This window comes from Nothobranchius furzeri, chromosome 18 (genome assembly GCF_043380555.1).
Source record: "Nothobranchius furzeri strain GRZ-AD chromosome 18, NfurGRZ-RIMD1, whole genome shotgun sequence".
Classification (NCBI taxonomy): Eukaryota; Metazoa; Chordata; class Actinopteri; order Cyprinodontiformes; family Nothobranchiidae; genus Nothobranchius; species Nothobranchius furzeri.
In genome coordinates, this window is record NC_091758.1 from 18429068 (window position 1) to 18444016 (window position 14949).

General features: G+C 41.5%; 1 protein-coding gene and 2 long non-coding RNA genes across 4 annotated transcripts in view; 1 reads left to right on the forward strand and 2 right to left on the reverse strand.

Moving 5' to 3' along the window:
- The window catches only part of LOC107373385 (zinc finger protein 431), a 39342-nt gene extending 34395 nt beyond the window's left edge, over window positions 1-4947 (forward strand). For both annotated transcript variants that reach the window (XM_054741831.2, XM_054741832.2), the window contains exon 2: window positions 1895-4947. In XM_054741831.2, the coding sequence (XP_054597806.2) occupies window positions 1929-3017 (1089 nt within the window). In that variant the 5' untranslated portion in view covers window positions 1895-1928 and the 3' untranslated portion in view covers window positions 3018-4947. The remainder of the gene's footprint in view (window positions 1-1894) is intronic.
- Window positions 1-14949, reverse strand: part of LOC107372796 (uncharacterized) — a 167138-nt gene that overhangs the window by 129972 nt on the left and 22217 nt on the right. The window lies entirely within an intron of this gene.
- LOC129163677 (uncharacterized) lies at window positions 8546-12752 on the reverse strand. Its single transcript, XR_008563476.2, has 2 exons — window positions 10864-12752; window positions 8546-8946 (listed from the first exon to the last, which is right to left on the reverse strand). It is a non-coding gene; the product is annotated as an uncharacterized lncRNA (long non-coding RNA).

The following is a 14949-nucleotide window of genomic DNA, read 5'->3' on the forward strand; positions in this document are numbered from 1 at the left end:
AGGGACGAAGACTGGAGGAGGAGGAAGGGACGAAGACTCTGGAGGATGAAGTGGGGAGGATGAGGATGAAGTGGGGATGCTGGAGGATGAGGATGAAGTGGGGACTCTGAAGATGGGGACTCTGAAGGAGGAGGAAGGGGTGAATATACAGGAGGCTGAAGAGGGGACTCGGGAGGCTGAAGCGAAGACTCTTCAGGAGACGAAGGCGAAGTCTCTACAGACTGAGGGGACTCTGGACGATGAAGGGACGTAGGAGGACGAAAAGGGGACTTTGAAGACATAGACTCTGAAGGCGAAGACTCTGAAGGTGAAGACTTTGAAGGTGAAGACTGCGAAGACTCTGCAGGCGTAGACCGGGACTCTCGGACAGGCTGGGCCGGGGTGAAGCCTCTTAGACCGGCTGAACCGCTGCAGGCGGAGCCTCTTGGACAGGCGGAAACGCTGCAGATGGAGCTTCTGCGACAGGCAGAACCGCTGCAGGCAGAGCCTCTTGGACAGGCGGAACTGCTGCAGGCGGAGCCTCTTGGACAGGCGGAACTGCTGCAGGCGGAGCCTCTTGGACAAGTGGATCCGCTGCAGGCGGAGCCTCTTGGACGGGCTGTGCTGCTACAGATGGAGCTTCTTGGACGGGCTGGGGTTTCAGAGCAGGAAACACCTGGACTGACGGTGAAGGTGTGGCGATTCGGCCCCTCGGAGATGCAGAGAGGGCGCCTAGTAAGAGGGAGGCAGCTGACAAACGGCAGTCCACCAGGGAAGAGCCGGTAGCGCTGTCTCTGCCAAATGAAGGTGTGGCGGTGAGGAAGTGGGTGGTTGTGGGTTGCAGCAGAAGGCATCTTGTAGATCCTTAGCAAAAATCCAAAAACTAACTTCCCCTATTGGATACTGCTTGAAATAGCGGGCGGCCCATTGCAGGGCTTTACCCTTCAGGCAAAGCATCATAAACATAATTAGGTCAATGTCCAAGCCGTCCATATCCAAAGCCAAAAACATAGAGACCTGGGGGGGGTTGACCCAGAGCTCCTGAATATGCCTTACATTACCACATTACAGCAAAAAGCAATGCATTACAGACATTAATGACTTTTGTGCTGCGTTACTCCCAACACTGTCCTTGTGTATAAAACCCTGTCTGTGTCTCGATGTTGTTCCATTGTCCTTGTCAGCGTTGTTTTGCTCCTCCCCCCAAAACTGTCTGATTCCACCTCTGTCTTAAATTACACATCGCGTGCTACTTCCTCCCTGACCTTTCTGACATTTCAATTTGGCTATAAAAACAATTTTGACTATATTCAGTGGTTAATTTCTCAAAAACTGTCTGATTTCACAACATCGTTCCACTTCAGTCTTAAAGTACACATCGAGTACTACATCCTCCCCGACTTTCATAAAGATTTGATGTGGCATTTCAAAATAAAGTGCAATCAAATTTCAATCACAGGCTTGTAGTCCGTCACTTTCAACAAATATTTAGAAAAGTGGGCTCTACTCCATCCGTGCATGCGTGCCTGTTGGCGAGCCCTTGCGATGACAGATAATGGTGTTGCGTGTCTCTGCACTGTCACAGACGAAGTATAAACCAGCCTTCAGACCAAACGTGGAAGTACTTGCACTGCGCAGTAGAAGACACGGTTCGTTCTTGTTACACTTGTGTGGCAAAGGTGTATTCTGACTGAATGGATGTTGTGGGGATCTGGAAAAGAATAAAGAACACTTACTGATTCCAGTGGGATGGTTGGAGTAATCATCTGTTCTTTAATTCCCAAATAAAAATATGGAATCAGGAAAAACAGGGTTGATTCTTTTCTGTAACCTCTTTACACTTTACACATCCATTCAGACACACACTTGCTGTAGATTTAAGGTTAACACTGTCCCTATTGTTTTTGTGTTTCAGTGTATCCTGAACTTGTTCAGCAGACGTGTTGATTATGGAACCAGTTTCTGATCAACTGTGGTCTAGTGTGAACCAGGAGGACCCAGAGCTCCTGAACATAAAGGAGGAGCCGCAGCTTGTTGGATTCACTGCAATTTCTTGTCAGTTTGAGGAAGATGAAGAGAAAGTTCTGCTGTCACAGTTTGATCTGCACCAAACCAAAAACGGAAGTCTTTCACACAGCTGCGCCACTGAAGAGGTGAAAGCAGAAAGTGGAATATGGAGTATGGAATATGGTGGAGCAGCAGATGGTACCAGTAATCCAGATCTAAAACATGAAGTGGATTCCAGCTCTTCAGAGTCTGAAGTGGTTGAAGAAAATGACCAGGATGGGAACAGTTCTGACTCTTCTGTAATATTCTTGTCAGCATCTGAACCAAAAACTAAAGACCGTACCAACGACTGGAATGAGAGCAGGTCTTCAAGCATTCGGGTTAATAAGGAATCTGCTACAGTGACGCAAAATGTAGACTCAAGTAGGAAAGACCAGGCACCACTAATATTAATTAAGTCTGAACAAACAGCTAGTCAAAACAGAAGTGTAATTACTGCCGGTGTAAAGAAACCTCCCACTTGTGAGATCTGCGACAAAACCTTCATGCTAAGGTCCTATTTATACGAACACAGGCGAAGCCACGCAGAACAGAAACGTTTTTCCTGTGAACTCTGTGGAAAAAGATTTAGCCTAAAGCGGGTCTTAAAAAATCACATGAGAATCCACACAGGAGAGAAGCCTTTTGCTTGTGAGCTCTGTGGAAAATCGTTCAGCCAAAAACTTAGCTTAATAACTCACACGAGAATTCACACAGGAGAGAAGCCTTTTGCTTGCGAGCACTGCGGACGATCGTTTAGCACAAAGGGAGGCCTGACCAGCCACGTTATAATCCACACAGGAGAGAAACCCTTTACTTGTGAGCACTGTGGACGATCGTTTAACAAAAAGACAAATTTAGACAAACACATTAGAGTTCATTTGGGACAGAAATGTTTTGTTTGTGAGATTTGTGGGAAAAGATTCAGTCAAAGCCCACATGTGACTGCTCACATGATGAGAATCCACAAAGGAAACAAAACCATCGTTTAACTACAGTTCCTTTAGACAGCTTTGTAGTTTTTACACTGGGGTATTCTTTCAGTGGCGGAGTGGTGGTGCCAGGAGGGCGCTAAGGGGTGCTACAGGCAAGGATGTCATTTTGATCAATGTCATAATCCAGTTTTTACTCTAGACTTCATGTCTGGTCAAATAAAGTTCTACTTTATTTCTCCTTTTGATTTAAAAAAAGGAATAGATTAACTTTCTGATTGAAAAGCTACTTAACTTGTGTGAACTAGTTTTATACAGATTATCATCACAACAGCTCGAGTGTATACATTATTTTTCTTATCATCACACTAACATTTGTCACAACGTACAACCTCATGACTGATGGGTCTTGATTCTTCCAACCTTTCCTCATCCATCACACCCAGCCTCTCCCTCTATCACCTGGAAATGTGTTTATAACAAGAGACCAGTGGGACAATTTTAGATGCAACAATAATACTTTCTGATTGTAGTTAGACTGAGGAATAAACTAAGTTTTACTAAAAACAAATGCATTTCATTGGACAACAATAAAATGTAAAAATGTTTTTTTTTTCCTCACAAACTTTCATTGATTTTTAAACCGTTGATGCCTTTAAGCACAAATTGTACTTGGAAAGAATTAATTAAAAAAAATTAACGTGTGTTTCATTGGCATTAAGCTTGTCTGTGTTGTAGAGGAGGTATGATTAAAAAGATCACACATTTTGTTTGTCACATCTTAAGATTCAATTTACTAGAATAAAACAATTGCTTAATGTATAAGCTACAGTGCATGCTTTTTTCTTGAAGTTAAACCTTACTAATGAGAGATGGGTGTCTGGAGATGTCAGTTGTGTGGAGGTCAGTATGAAAATGTGAGTTTACCAGGCCCCCATTATTCTGGGATGAAAATGAAACAGACACAGAAATGGCTAAAATTGCAGTTCCATCCTCCTCCTCTAGGGGCTGGCAGCAGAAGTGAGCAAATCCTCATTGACTTCCATGTTACAAATGCCAATGGGGAGCCTAAGTCACTTCCGCATCATGGGTCTGCGGAAGAACGAAAAAATGAATGCAAGTCAACGGAGCTAAAAATGCAATTTTCTAACTCTTGCTTGTTTTTTTTTTGCCATGGGGTTCACATATGATGTTCGTGAATTTTAAAGAAGCATTTTGATACCAACAAAACGATTATTTTCGAATGGGGGGAAACGCTATTTTAGGTTTTGTGTGTCTTTACTAATGCCGGTAGTTTTAGACGATGTCTGCTGATGTAATTTCCTACTGAGTTATAACCAATCAGCATGAGTTAACCAGAAGTTCCGCTCAGCTACTCCACCGGGCCGTTTGGAGTACCTACCCCTGAGCAGGTACTCAGAAGGTTCCTGAAAGGGGCCCGGAAAGCAGCCGTTCGGCCGGCCTGGTTAAGTGGATGTCAGGAGGTTCCTGTAAATCTTCCCTGAAGTTCAGATGATGGAAACGCAGCTATGGGAGAGAGAAAAAGTGGTTAAAACACACTAAATACACTAATAACTACAACAGCCGATTCTTGCTTTTTAATATCAGTTATCACGTCATCCAGGCTCGGGGCTGGGACTTTTGTCATTTGCTCATGGGTGAGATAGTGAAATTTGCAGCCACATCACAGTAAAACTCAGTAAAACTCAATAACGCCACAAGAAGTAGCTAGATCTGTCACTAGTAGCCTCTTTGAAAAAGAGTCACTAGAGGGGTCTGAAAAGTTGCTGAATATTGTCCGGATCTGCTCCTTCTCCCTTGTGTTCTCCTCTCGTTAAGTGTCTATTGGTCTCACCTGATTCCTGATTACTTACTGATGACTCATGTCTGGAAACCCTCTGTTTGAGCTCGTCTTTGTCAGAACCTCATCTTGTCTTCCCGTTGTATCATCCAAACTACCATAATTCATATTAAATAGTTTTGCTTGCCAGTCTGCCTCCGGTTCCTGCTCACCTGCATTTGGGCCCTTTTGCGACCAACTCTGCATCACGACAATCCAGCGTTTTTCTTTTTGGGACTCTAGAGTTTGTCGTAAAGTTGAAGTGGCAGCAGCCATCTGGAAAACCTCTCACACCAGTGGTCTTCTGTTGCAAAACATGCAAGTGTGTGATGAATAGAGGACCCAGAAGTGCGGCGGTTCGGTGAAATCAACCACCATGATGGACAAAAACAGCTCCAGTGTGCCATCCACTCTGCAGAGAAGGTGACTGGCTGCAACCTGCCCTCCCTAATGCCGGGCGTACACTGTGCGACTTTTTCACTCGCAGCGTTCAGCTTCAGCTCAAACTGTACGACTTCCTCGCAGAGCAGATCTCACGAGTCATGTGCTCACACTGCACGACCCAGTTCTCGCATGCGACCTGACTGCTCACACTGTACGTCTGGTAGCAACACGTCGGCCCTAAAAATGTGCTAAAAATAGCAGTTTTTACTCAACACGTCAGACTTTTTTGTCTTGCCTGTTGTCCTTCGGGAGTGCTGCAGGAGGACACACGGGGATTTATGGGGGTTGGATGAGGAAAACGAAATAAAGAAAGTGAATCTGTGTTTTGTGATCAGTTTAATTTGACATGAACATGACAAACACGCTTTCTTGACAATCTTTGTGAGTAAAAAAACATGTAGAAACAACAACGAACAGCGTGTGTTATTAGGGAAATAGCGAGCGACCGGCCGGCGTTGATGCAGGATTGCGCGCGCATGCGCCGTGAGCGGTTCTGATACTTTTTGGATCGTAGCTGCTCGCAGCTGCTCGCAGCGCTGCTTCAACAGTGCGATACCCTCACGAGGGACGAGCGAAATATTAAACACACCAGAAGTCCCTGCGACCTCACGACTGCTGATCGGCGGCTGGTCACGTGGTGTTAATCGCCTCTCGTAACCCCCTGTACACTACACGACCGCTCGGCGCAAAACTCGCCCCGATTTCGTGGCTTCTCGCACGACTGGAAAATCGGCTCAAAAAGGAGAAAAAGTCGCACAGTGTACGCCCGGCTTAAAGGACCTGCACTTCCAGAACAATAAGATAAAGATTAGTTGCCGACCCTTCCCAACCTTGATTGTCCCCTGCACCAAGAGCCAAAACTATTTCCTGGTGAGTGCAAACATGTCCCTTGCAACAAACCTCATGGTTCTGATTCTGATAATAGTAGTATAAGAACCCACCTTTCGTCAAACATTTTGAAAGGTCTATTGTTCTTTGACCCCCTGACCTTGACCCCCCACGCCTTAGCATCAATGGTGTATTGTTCATTGAACAGATGGCCTTGGCTCCCCCGCCTTAGCCTAATGTGTGTAATGGCGCATGAAGTTTTTTTTTGTTTTAGCCCCGCAGTTCCCACAGCCCCCTCCCTTACATACCTCTTTAAAAGCTCAGATCGTGTCCGAATGGTGAAAAGCCAACCTCTAAGAAAATGATGAAGCTAGAGGAGAAGGATGAAGCGTGGATACGCCGCTGTCACAAACCTTTAATGTCTTAACCGGTAATTTAACCTCTCAGATATGATCGTACAGTTCATCACCTAAATTCAACACGCAGAAAGTTTTGTCATCTAAATTGTATTGCAAATGCAGAGAAGCAGAACCTATCGAAACTGACACGCTGCAGCCATTATAATGCACTACCCAGCCCTTACTGACGCACACACACACAGGTCCATTGTATGTGGCTGCGTTGTTCTGTTCCCTCTCGAGTTTGTCATGAGTGAGCTTCAGTTTTGTTTTTTGACCGCTCAGTGCGTTTTGGGATTAAGTCTGATTTTTGTGCCTTGGGACTTTTGGTGCATCCTCCTTTAAATAAAGGATTTATTTTCTTAAACCACTCCTGCCTCAAGTCGTTCTGGGGATTCTGCATCTTGGGTCCAAACCTGATCACAATGTGACGCTGTGTGCCAACAAAAGTCTGTAAAGTACTTTTCTCCCAAATAATAGATATTTGGATTCCGTATGTTCTGTCTTAAACTTTGTGCTTAAATGTTAAATGTGTTATTTACCCGCAGCTCACTGACAGTTTTGACAAGAGAGGCTGCAGGAGCTAGCCATCCTATGTATGTCCAGAACTAAAACAATTGTGTAAAACAGGTAGAGCTTCTGCAGTTGACTGTCACCGAGGAAACAGTTGCTTTTATTACATGTTTTTCTACATAAATTAACTGAAAACCATTTCTTACAGCAGTAGATTTGTGGTCTTTGAAAAAGGTCAGAATCCCCCATGGAGGACAGTCTGACTCCAGTTCTTTCTGTCCAGCAGCACATCAAAGAATGGGTGAAACATCTGCGGCAGTAAAAAAACACACACACACACACACACACTTTTTCTTTGTTCGTGTGCTTTAATCAAGTGTTCAACTGGCTATCTTTGTAAGTGCATTATTTTGTGCTCTAATGACTTTAACGTGAGTATTTTAGAAAATATGACATCACACAAAAACTACAAAGTGAGCAAAAGATATTTTTGTGACACTCCAAGGCTGTGACAACTTACCCACAAAAAAGGTCATCTGGACATAACACACAAAAAATGATTTGATTTTTTCATTTTTTGCACAGTTTTCAAACTTCTGATTTTGCTAATAAACCTGGCAACAAAGGGGTTAAATCTGAGAAACACACACATATTTTATTATATTTTGTTAGGGCTGAAGCCAAGGATGAAATTCATGTAAAAAAAATTGGGACTTATGAAATATTATATAATATTTCTATGGGAAGCTTTCTAAGTGCATTTTTTTTGTGCTCTAATGACTTTAACGTTAGAAAATTTAAACGTTGGGAAAGGGTTAAAACAAAATCTTGAATGGAAACTGTGCGACTGGACACTGAGACTGAATACAATTCCTATCCTTTCTAAAACATCACAATGAATTCTATTACCGTTGTTAATCCTTCTCTCTCTCTCGTGTGTGTGTGGGTGTGTGTGTGTCAATTAGTCTATTTCCATCGGCTCTTCTTCAAAGCCCATACGTGACTTTACCAAGACCCAGCATTTAACGGATTATTGGCTGTGTCCCTGTAACTTGCTCCTCAAAGCGTTTATGAAAATCTGTTGTGGTGATAAGCAGGGGCGGTTCTAGACCAAATTTTCCAGGGGGGCCACAGTGGGGCCAGTATTTTTTCATGGGGGCGCAAGAAAAAAAAGGGAATAATTAGGGCAATGTCAAAATTCTTTTTTGTCTCCGCCATATGACTAATTTTGTGCTTGTGCACAGTTTTACCAAAGGAAATTCCTAGTACTGTGAAACTATACTCACTTTTTTGTTCTCTTCTTTTTCATATCTATTTTTACTATATTTTGGGGATCAAATTTATCAAAACTTTTCCTTTACTTTTTTCATCTATGATCTTATAGCTGTATTTTACTAAAATAAGATTCAAATAAATTCATAATAAAAAACAATGAAAAAGTAAACTATTACAGCGAATGCAGTAATGCTTTACTTGTGAAAGTAAAACTGGTATGTTTTTATGGTACTCAGATAATTCTGAATGCTTCACCGCAACATGAGACTTGAGTAAAAAAATAATTCTAGTTGATTATTATAGTTTGTGACTTTATTTGAAGATTACATGTACTGTACATGTGAAAAATAAACATTCAAACAAATTAAATATGTGCACAATACAATTTCAGACAATTTCAATTTTTGCCTTTCAGACTTTGCATGTACCAAAAAAAAAACCCTCCTCTCTGTTGCTTTTTTCCAGTTCCTAAATCCACATGGTGAGTCAAACACACTTCCTGCGCTACTTGGTGGGCTAAAATGTCTGCATGCATGACAATAATTAGAGTCCATAGTAACAGAATATTCAACCCAAGGATAACTTTCATACCAGCTTGGCTGAAAGCTGTGTCTTCTGTCTCCTATTAATGTCACTGGAAATGACCTCAAATGAGGCTGAGTAGGAAGGTCATCCTTGCACTTGCTGATATCTGAAAGAAAATAAATGTTAGCATAAGGATTGTCAGGGACTTGCCCAAACCAGCCAGAGACGCACTACTCATGAGACTCAAAAAACTCCATTTTATTTTGGAGCAGCTTCACAGGTAACAGAAACTTTAACCCAATCACAGCACAAGACCATCTCCAGAAAACAAAAGACATTTCAGACACACCAGGTTCAACTTAAATAGTGGCTGATCAGACCACTCTACATACAAGAGGGGAACAATTAACATACAATTAACACACACATCCTCACACACAGACACACACACAAACTAACCACTCTAATAAATTCAGGTAACTCAAACAACCAAATCATAATTACAAACTTCCTATCCATAACAGAAAACATCTACATTATATCGAACACAAGTATAAACATGAATCTCCCCTCCCTTGGGAGTTGGTAGATCCCAGGAGTGCCGATTAGGCTTCCTGAGGAGATGAGCTGCAGGTGTGAGACAGTGTTGCCAGATGTACGATAATTATCGTATTTGTACCATAATTTTGGGCTCTGTACGATGTACGATCAATAGTTTCAAAAATCCTCAAATGTACGATAATTTCACATTGCATCTAGTAACACGGCTTTGTGGCTTTTTAGCCGAGCACAACATTGCAATGAGAAGCACAGACCAGTTAGTACAGGTGATTAAAGGCATTCTGCTGCGACAGACAGTGAATCAGATGAGGAGATCGAGATCAGCAACTAGGTGAGTAGGCTGCTTTGTCATTTATTGGGTCAGTTTTTCCACTGCTGTGATGTTTTGTCGCGTGCTTTTAACCTATGTAGAAATGAAATAAATGGGACTGTGCAAATGTGCATATTGTGTCAATGCGTGGAGGTCGGAGTGGTGCCGACACACTCTGCACGTTTATAAGCATTATATTACTGGTTTTAAAGATGTTTATTTAAACAGGGCAATATAAAACACCTTCTTTGTTATAATATATTGGAGTGAGAAGTCGTTTATAGATCGTTATTATTAAATTTATCATGTACGATAATTTGTACTGAAAAACGATAATTTAAGCCTCTCTGTACGATATTGTGGGATTTTGGATCTGGCAACACTGGTGTGAGACTCCATGGGAAACTCCAAGTCACTGGTAACTCAAAATAGAAATACAAAATTAACACATACATTCATAAACAGAAGACTGTGTGCACATCAACCAGTCATCCTGGACAGAACACAGAAAACACTACCAGCAGACCATGTCCATGAGGTGACAGACACTGCTGTCACAAGGATAAAAGTCATAATTAGTTAATTCAGAGTCTTATTTTATTTATTTATTAAATATAAACAACAGAAATTTTGGTCCAGAGTCAGCATGCCTCAAATGCATTTTACACACAATATGAGCTGCAATCACAGAGGGGTTGTAACACCCACAAACCTGACGGTAGTGTACACGGTACACATGACAGAAGATGTCCCTCTTTTTGCTCCTCACTCTCTCTGTCACAGCCTACATCTTCCTCCTCACTCTCAGGGTGGACAGTCTCTGACCTCTCTGGTTCCTCTCCAACCAACTCCTCCTTCTCTCTTTCATCCTGCTTCTCAGCTCCCTCGTGACTTTCATCCTCTCTCTGTCTACGCTGTTCTTTATTAACAGCGGTAAAAAAGGACAAAATGTCCCTTTTTCTTTTCATGGCCGCTGATGCTTCCAGTCAGTGCTGCGAGAAAGTCATAGATAAATGAATACTGCAATCCAATCTCAACGTGTCTAAGGCTTAAAATGCAGCAACTTCATTTTTATTTTAAAGTTAATGTTGAAAGGAAAAACAAATCAGTATTAACTGTGGATAGACTCAGTTAGGAACTTAAAAGTAAATGACAGAAACGCGCGACTACGATCAAAACACTGATGTCAGGAAAATAAACTGTATTGCTTACCTTCGTCTCTTATTTAGCGTCTTTTCCGTTAGTCGTTCTCAAGAATTTCTTCGGGTCCCATTTAAACTATTTTTAATCTTTTATTCAAAAATCCACCGGGTAAACAGTTCTGTCCACATAGTGTGCTGCGCTCTAAAGGCTCCGTGTGAAACGCTGCAGCGCGTTAGTTCCCGTCTCTGAGGCAGCGCGGGAAAAAACTCCGATCTCTTCTTCAGCACAGGGGCCATAACAGGGGCCATGGCCGGTTCTATAGGGGCCCAGACCCCTGTTTAAAACCGCCAATGTGGATGAAATACGTCTCCACCCATGTACTATTAAGTTTCAGAGGAAAAGGAAGTCGTTCATTCAGTCAGAAAGGCGAATGTAGGACAGAGACAAGGCAAGGAGTGTAATTACACAACCATAAACAATCCTGCATCTCTACAAAACAAAGTGTGTTATAGGAGGCCCGTCATTGATGTCTTGCTGTTAAAGAACAAACGTCTGATGCCCCGATTTTAGTTTAATTCTAAGAAAAATAAAGGCACATGGTGATTGATCTGGTTACTCAGTCAGGATAACCAACCTTTTCTTTTTCATGTGGTGAGAAATGTATAAAACTAGAAAATCCAGTGATTATTATGCAAGGTTACACAGAACTGATGATAAAGAGTAAAATGGCAGAAAATTCAGATTTTATTCCTACAAATATGTGACTAAAATGATGCACCCCTCCTTCTAACAGCTGTTGTGTTGGTGTTACAGCGCCCTCTGTAGGATAAATGTGGAGTTACAGCACCTGTTGGTGGTTTGAGATGGACGGATGCAGCACCACTCTTACCCCGGGTTTCCACAGGAGCCGCCAGCCAGTGGCGGTTCTACATGGAATTACTCCCCGGGCGAGGCCCCCTTTGAGCGCCCCCCCCAACCGCCCCCACCACCACCACACCGCCCCACCTGCACGAACACACGTTTTCTACAAACAGGCATGTTTTATTAGAACGACTATTGAACATTCATTTTTCTAAGTTGCACATATTTATATTAATTACTATGAAGTTGTCAGAATGTAAAGCAATATACATTATATACTGTATCAAAATATATAGAATCAAATATACAAAAACAACTAAACTAACTAAATATTAAGAATATATGCACATAATATATAATAAATATTCTAAATAGCAAAAATATTTAACACATAACAAACTAAAGATAATCACTACAGCATTGCACTTAGAACAGAAAACACAAACTAAAATTAAAACCTATCCTTGATGCAACATCATCAATAATGTCATCATATGAAATCTGCTCCACTACTGAGTGATTGATACTAATCAGAGCCAGGTGAGTGAGCCGCCCCTGAAACATAGGTGACCTCAGGTATGACTTGATCAAGTTTTGAAAAGCTCCTCTCAGCTTGAGCCACAGTGACTGGCAGAGCAGTCCAAAAGTTGGGGTAGATCTCCAATAGATCTCATGATCCATAATATTTTAGAATTGCCTCTGAAATTGTAATTTAAACTGACATAAAAAAACTGTAGACTAACAAAAATGCCAACTTTTACAGAACAAATCATGTAAAAAATAATCAGTGCAGCCATCTGCAATAAATAAACAGGATAGTTAGTGGTGACTGGGGAGTTTTCTTCTGCTTGTAGAGTTGTTTTATTTATTATTATGTGAACATGATCAACATGTGTTTGTTGTTGTTCAGGCAGGCCACAGGCTGCAGCGAGCATTTAACAAATCCTAGTTTGAATCAGTTAAAAACGATTCAAGGAATTTTTTCGAACCATTTGAATATTCGTTTAAATATTTCAGCCCTATTAGCTCTGTTAGCAATTAGTTGACCGCATTTAACCGTTAAAATCCCAGTTAACTGGTTCAAAAAATTGAAAACATGCATCATGAGAGCGAACATACCTTTATCTTTCTCCTCTTTTTTCTTTTTTTTTTTTTCCTGAATCGGGCACCTGGTGGTTTTAGCCTTTTTATGTTCATCTCTTCTGTTTGGCTCTTGACTCAATAAGTTTCCTTTAGTCAGGACTAAACAATTTGACCTTGATGGGGGGGTGAACACAAAATCGTTTTGTTTTTCCTTTTTTTATTTGGCCATTTCACACAATTCAGAAACACCTGAAAGAATGATAGGCCTGTGTTTATGATATTATGAATGAAATATGGAAGAACATCAAGATGTGATCGACTTTAGCCATGTTGATACAGTTGATTCAGCCCCTAGCTCATTTCATTTGGACCCACCCAGAGGTGAATTCCCCCGCCGCACCCCTCCCCTTCCTGTTCTCCATACACACACACACGGTGCACGGAGCGCCTGCAGCTGCAGGGGGCGCCAACTTGCTGTTTCCAATCCAGACACTGTCATATGACAGATAATAGAAAACCTCGGTGCTGCGCAGGTTTCTTTTTTCTTTTTTTTTTACTCAGCGCTTGTGCGCCCCTTTTGTGTCATGAAAAAATGCCGCCCCGGGCAACTGCCCTGTCTGCCCGTGCCTAAAACCGCTACTGCCGCCAGCAGCACGTTACTGCAGCAGCACGTCTTGCTCGCGTAAGCTGCTGCTTGGCCCTTCCCACGAGACGCGAAGCAGCAGGGGAGCAGCTGTCACCGACCGAGCACGAATTCACACGAGTGACTTCGTCAGTAAACACAACAACAAGCAGGAGAAAACTACAACATGGTTTGTGTTTTATGTTCTGTCCGTTTTATAATCGCCAATACGGACCTGAAAAACAAAGGAGACCGCTAGCTAGGTGATAACTTCTCACGGGGACGCACAGTTAGTAACTTTTTTTAAAAGTAAAGCAACCGGAAGGCAGCACGTTCTTTATTCTGAAAATCTCGGGAGCTTCGCTCCGTTTCCGCATCCTATTTCCTGTCTTTCCTTCCCCAAAAATGTCGAACTTGACCCGTTTCAGAGGCGTCGCGCGTAGAAAATAGAACCGGCGCGTAAAGGCCGCGACATGCTGCTCCTGAGACGCGGCCGACTCGCGCTGCTGACGGCTGCCGGCGGCTCCAGTGGAAAAGGTTCTGTTGACCACAGCGGTTCCTATCAGCAGCTATGACGTGCTGCTGCAGTAACGTGCTGCTGACGGCTCCCGTGGAAAGCCGGGGTTACTCCACTGACATCACAATGTAACAAAAATGTCAGGAAATAAAGTCCTGGTTCGTTTATTTTTTATTAAAATAATTTATAAATGTATTGTTACACTGTAAAAAATTCCAAGTTGACTCAACTTAAAATAATTTGTAACCTCGCTGCCTTAAAATTTTGATTAACGCTAGCAAATAATTTTGAGTAATGTCAACAAACTAGTAAGTTTCTTCAACTTATGGGATAAAGTTCACATAGCTTATTTTCTTTTGCTGAATAAATTTTCTTTTTTCAGTCAGATCAACTAATATGTTAGTTCTATCAACCACATAATCTAAGTAACTTCTACAAATCTTTGATTCAGGCTAACAAATTATTTAAAGTAATTTCCACTCACATCCAAGTTGAAATTACCTGAAATTATTTGTTTGCCTGATTTATAAATTAGTAGAAATTACCAGAAATTTTTTGTTTGCCTAATTTATAAGTTAGTTGACATGACTTGAAATAATTTGCTAGCCTTAATCAAAATATTAAGGCAGCAAGGTTACAAATTATTTTAAGTTGAGTCAACTTGACTATTTTTTTTTTTACATGTTTCAAAAAGATCCACTCTTAACTTCTGTTTTTGAGGATTCAAAATGTTTTAAAATATAAATAAAAACCAAATGCGTCTTTGGGTCAATTTCTAGATTTATTTTAAAAACATCTATTTTAACATTTAGAAATCATTTCAAAACACCAAGTTTTTTTAACATCCTCACAAGAATCCTGTTCAACTGTATGTAAATACATAAAACTACAGGATAGGACTCCAGTTTGGTTATTTTAACACTGTTCAGAATCCATGTAGTTCATCGCCAAGCTTTAAAAAAACATTTTCAGCATAACTTTAACACAATTTCAGATATCTTTTAAAGTAATTAACATTTTTCAATAAACAAAAATGGCAGGCTACCCTGATATTAAAACATATTACTGCTGG